At 34.8% G+C, this 5,857-nt stretch overlaps 1 protein-coding gene across 1 annotated transcript; it reads left to right on the top strand.

The window, feature by feature from the left end:
* The first annotated feature begins 1,512 nt into the window (after positions 1-1,512).
* On the top strand, positions 1,513-3,940 carry LOC138341996 (uncharacterized). The gene is made up of 4 exons (XM_069294180.1): positions 1,513-1,881; positions 2,635-2,740; positions 3,038-3,471; positions 3,558-3,940. Exons 1-4 carry the CDS (start codon positions 1,513-1,515, stop codon positions 3,762-3,764), a joined length of 1,116 nt encoding a protein of 371 aa, XP_069150281.1. The 3' UTR covers positions 3,765-3,940.
* Positions 3,941-5,857: the final 1,917 nt, after the last annotated feature.

The following is a 5,857-nucleotide window of genomic DNA, read 5'->3' as shown; positions in this document are numbered from 1 at the left end:
TACATTGTTCAGGTAGGAGATGAGTGGATTTAGTTTGATTACGTTAAGATGGTATCATAGTGGAGTCTTAGATTTGAGTAGTGGACAACCAGTTGACAGTGGTGGGCGAGTCATAGAGTTTTTGGATGTTGATGTGGATATATTGTGCTATTTTGAATTAAGAGGGTACATAAAAGGTTTGGGATACACAACAACTTGCACATTTAGTATTAAACCTCCTAACAGTGGCATTTTGGAAGATATTCATAATGATATGGATATTTTAGAATTAAGTTGTTCTTTGGAAGATGGAGATATTGTGGAGGTATATGTAAAATACGTAATTGATGATGTAGTTGTGGACCCCCACCCCTATTTTATTAGAAAATGCCCCTCATAGGGATATGGAGGAATCTAGTTCAGCTTTTAATAAAGTAAATGGCCAAAGTGGGGTAGGTGAAGACCCCTTTACTTCCTTTGATACTAGATCTCAATATACCCTAACTCATTTCACTACTCCTGCTACTGGATCTGCTTCTACCCCAACTCCTCTCACTACAGCTGCTATTCTTAAATCTCCTTTCACTGCCACTCATTCCACTACAAATCCTACCAATACAACTGCTCCTCCTAGATCTCCTTCCACTACAGAGGTTGTCAATGAAGATGTTAATGATCTAGTTTCAGTCCCTGTTGAATCTGATTTCTAAGAACAAGAGGGTTCTGATTACTTAACAGAAGATAGTTTTGAGTCTGAATGTAGATTGGTGGGAGATAATGAGGAGGACTATGGTAGTGATGTACATGAAGAGGTTAGGGAGTTGAGGGATGAAAAGAGATCTTTTCAAAGAAGAAAAAGAAAAGAGAGAGTACCAACTGATACTGAAGAGGTACCAGTAGGTGAAGCTGGACGAGATTTAGGTTTTGATGAAACTTAAACAGGTAAAGTAAGTGTAGAAGGAATATTAGGAGGTGATGAAACTTATTTTGCAAGTTCTAATGATGGAAGTTTTGAAATAGATTGAGGTGAATTTAGTGATGAATGTGTTGAATCTAAAAGAGTAAATTTACCAAGAAGAAGGAGGCCAAATAATCAAAAAATTATGCATGATCCTAGTGACAAGAAAGTTGTACTTACTGTTGGGTATGGTCTTTGCATATGTGAATGAATTTAGAAGAGCAGTAAGTAAATATGTTGTCCAAAGGAGATTTCAAATAGAAAAGTGTGTGGATGAGCCAAAAAGAGTTAGATGTAGGTTCAAGGAAAGTTGTCCATGTCTTTTGTTTGCATGTCTTGACAAAACAACAAATGATTTCATGATAAAGACTTACAATCCAAAGCATAATTGTAACAGCACAACTAGAAACTATTTGTGTAATGCAAAGTTCATAGCTACACATTTTAGAAAGAGGATTAATGAGCAGCTAAATATAAGAGTTTTCAAGTTGCAAGAGTTGATAAGGAAAAAATTTTAAATTCATGTTGCCAAGAATACTGTTAGGAGGGCTAGAGCTAAAGTGTTGAAAGAGATCATGGGTGATCGTGTTGTGGAATTTGGGAAAATTTTTTACTATAAAGATGAATTGTTGAGGACCAAACTAGGGAGCAGTTGTGTTGTTAAACTTGGTGAACTTGATGCTCTTGGTAGGCCAGTATTTCAGAGCTTTTACATATGTTTTAATCCATTGAAGAAGGCATTCGGTTGTTTCCTTAAAGGGATTTGTAGAGGACAATTGTTAGTTTTTGTGGCCAGAGATGGTAATAACCAGATGTTGCCACTTGCTTGGGTAGTAGTTGAGTATAAAAAAAAAGATACATGGACATGGTTTATCAAACTTTTGAAGGATGATCTAGAACTAGGAGATGGTGAAAATCTTACCCTGATCACAGATATGCAGAAAGTATATGTACTATTTTTTTATTTTGTATATGTCTTTATCAATTTTCATATATTTGTTATTATAACATATATGGATCTGTTACAGGGATTAATAGGCGCAATTCAAAATATTTTGCCTGTTGCTGAACATAGATAGTGTGCTAGACACATCTTAGCTAACTGGGCTAAGGACTGGAGAGGTCTCCAAAGAAGACAACAGTTTTGGTTTATTGTAAAGAGTACCTTTGAATCTCAATTGAGGAAAAGTTTTGCAAAGATGAAGTTGCTTGGTCCAGAAAAAATGATGGATGATCTTATGTACTACAACATAGAGTTCTGGTGTAAGGTTTACTTTAATACTCAAGTAAAATGTGATTCTGTAGATAACAATTTGTTTGATTGCTTTAATTCATGGATCTTAGCACCTACACAAGACAATTATCACTATGCTTGAAGAGATAAGAGTAAAAATGATGACCAGAATAGCCAAGTTAAGAGAGTTCATAAATACTTGGATATGTGATTTTTCTCTAATGTGTCTAAAGGTACTACAAGAGAATATTGATACGTCAATGAATTGTAATATTGATTTTAATGGAGTTAATGGGTTTGAAGTGAGATAAGGACCATTTCAACATAGTGTGGATCTTAGTAGGTGGATTTGTACTTGTAGGGTATGGCAGTTAAAAGGCATACCATGTGCACATGTTGTGGCTGCCATTTACTTTAAGAAAGGTGAACCCTTTCACTATATTGACAATGAACTTACTTGAAGTCTTATGCCGATGTCCTTCAACCTGTCACAAAGATAGAGATGTGGCCTGAATCTACTAACTCCACAATTGCACCACCTGAAATAAAAAGCATGCCTGGCAGGCCAGGTAAACAAAGAAGAAAGTTGGTGAAAGTAAAAAATATGAAATGCTACCTAGAACTAGACTTGCCATGACATGTAGTAAATGTAATGTTAGAGGCCACAACAAGAAAGGATGTCCATAAAGGGTTGAGTCATCAGCAAGGGAAGAACCATCAAATACAAAACAAGGGAAAGGGCAAAACTTCAGGTTTAGGCAGACCAAAGGTACAATCTTTAACATTAATTTGGTATGTGATATTACTTTGATATGTAATAATTACATTTATTTTAACTATATGCATATAGAAAGCACAAACATAAGCTGAGCATTCTACAAAGAGGTCAAGAGGAAGACCACATGCAGAACCTAGTGCATCTCTAGGACCTGCAAAGAGGTCAAGAGGAAGACCATCTCCTACAACACCTAGTGTATCTCCAAGACCTGCAAAGAGGTCAAGAGAAAGGCCACCTTCTACACCTAGTGCATCTCCAGGACCTAGTGCATCTGCAGCACCTACAAAAGGTGCAAGAGGAAGACCACCTGCCACACCTAGTGCACCTAATGCATCTACAACACATACAAAGAGTGCAAGAGGAAGAACACCTGCACCACCTAGTGCACCTTCTACATGTCCATCGCCTGATAATAGTAACAAACAAAGAGGAAGGGTTAGGGGAAACACAACCTCATACAAAAGGCAAGCAGTCATTGGAATGGGTATGTTTCAAGCTGAAGATGGATTCAAAGCTCTCAATGTAAGTGTTTCCTATTGATTCAGTTATACTATTTTTTAATGTTTAACTACAAATTCAGTCAGTATTATTTCATACTTTGAATACAGCATGGTATGTCAAATTGTAAGATCTTCTCTATTGGTTCAACAAAGGTGACAAAATCTGCTAATGTTACTGGTGATATTGGTTACAAACCAAGTACTGCACCCAAGTTAAAATGGAATGGAAAAGAAGCAATCACAACAAGAAAACTTCAACAAATGAGGGGGGAACAAAGAAAATCAAAAGGAAGTAGTTCAACCAATCCAATCTAGGAAGTAATGATATTGTAGTACTGTTTTAAGTAGGCAAGAAAACATTTCCCATTTTGAATGATGATGTACTAGTATTGAACATCAAATTATGTTTTTGTTTTGATCTTTTATTGTAATTTGACATTGTGTAAGACCTGTTTTACAATCGATTATGTCTATTAAAGGTCGTTTCTCTTACAAATTGTGTTATGCTTATCCTTATTTGTCGTAGTATAGACACTAATACAGACTCTTAAAAATGGTGTTATGTCTACTAAAGACATGTTGTACAATCAAAAAGATTAATGATATTGATATACAAAATTTCTCATAATACATATGACAATCAATATAGAGTTTCAACTCCTTTCGCTACTAACTACTGGCATACGTTATGGCAATTTAATTACTTCAATACTTGAATAAACCCTACTTTGAAATAGGTTGTTCATGAACAAAGCTGCAACACAAATCAAAATACATAAAATGACCTTCCAACCAAACGTACACCATTTCGAATTTCTTCGTTTGAACCTCTTCTCTCCTGTCAAATTATCAATCAGAACTTGTTGCTCATTGATTTGAATCTGTCTCTTCCTAACTTGATCTTCCAACTCTTTGATTTTGTTCACCAATTTTGGGAGGATAAATTGGGATCTTGGATCGATTTCTTCTCTATCTCTCCATCAAAAAAAATTACAATTGTTCGACTGAAAAAATAAAAATAATATATCACGTTATTAACACTCACATCAGTTAAACAAAATAAAATAACTGAAGAAAAGTACCATACACCATAGTAGGGGCATGACCAAAATTGTTTACCGGGATTCGACTTCGACCAAGAAGTATGCATATGCAACAAATTTTCATGCTTGCATCTTACTATGGTTTTGATCATCGGGTCTGATTCTTCCATGCATAGCTTGTTCCATTTCACGTTAGACATTACTAACCCTAATAACAAAAAAACAATCTGTCGAATTGGGGGGAAAATCAAGCTAAAATTTGACAAAATTTGGAAACCCTAACTTCAATCTTAGTTGAAAGAAGTTACGAAAACGTTTACTAATAAGAAAAAAATGGTTGATGAAGAACAATGGTGGATGAAGAACAAAGAAGGAGGGAGCTTTTGTTCAAGATGAACAAAGAACAATAGTGGATGAAGAACAAAGTGAAAAAAATAAAAAAAAATGTATGGTTAAATAAAGAGTAAAGTTACCGTTGGGAGGCTTATTTAGACTCCACATGGACATTTTATCACGTTCTTACGCGCCACACGGAGGTGAGTTCACGTATGTGACCACGTCAGCGTCTGAGGGTGAAATAATAAATAAAAAAAATATTCAAGGGGGTAATAGGATCCTTTTCTCAAAGGTTAAGTGTATAGTTGGAAATATAGCCAAAGCATAAGGGGGCATTTGACCCTTTTCTCCTCAAATCATCAATAGCATATTTATTAATCACTACACACAAATAATACTAATTAAATTCTTGATTTACATACTAGTTATCAAGATTTTTAAAGAATTATGTAGATCTTGAAATTTTATTTGTTCCGCCGACAATAATGGTGTTGCCCATCACCTGTCGCCGCCCATCTCTTAACTTCATAATTAACTTATTGACTCCTATTTTATCTTCATATTTATTTTGCTTTCAATCTATGAACAATGGAGAAGAAGAAGAAGAAGAAGAAGAAGAAGAAGAAATAGATTTTAAAAAGAGAAATGCATGGTGAGGGGAGGAAGATGCCCAAATTTTTATTCTTTTGCAAAGTTTAAGAAAATATCAAGAGATAAAGGTTTTTAAAAATTAAAATAAATATTATTTATCTATGAAAACATGTGTACAACATTTTTTATACACAACTAAGATTGTCTTCGGAAGGAGGTATTAATATCACCTTCAAGATTAGGTATGTCATAGGTCATCACAATAGTTTGAGTGTGTAACTTACTTTTCGCACAAGTGCAAGGGGTAATTTATGCATTTATCCTTTTGTACAAGGATATGTGTATATGTACACCATAAGATATTCCCTTATATTACAGTAGTATAACACGAAGGGGTCCTCTAGTAGTGTATAAAAATATTTTTTTGTGTAGAGTGTA

This window comes from Solanum lycopersicum, chromosome 1 (genome assembly GCF_036512215.1).
Source record: "Solanum lycopersicum chromosome 1, SLM_r2.1".
Lineage (NCBI taxonomy): Eukaryota > Viridiplantae > Streptophyta > Magnoliopsida > Solanales > Solanaceae > Solanum > Solanum lycopersicum.
This window is presented reverse-complemented; position numbering and strand designations above follow the sequence as displayed.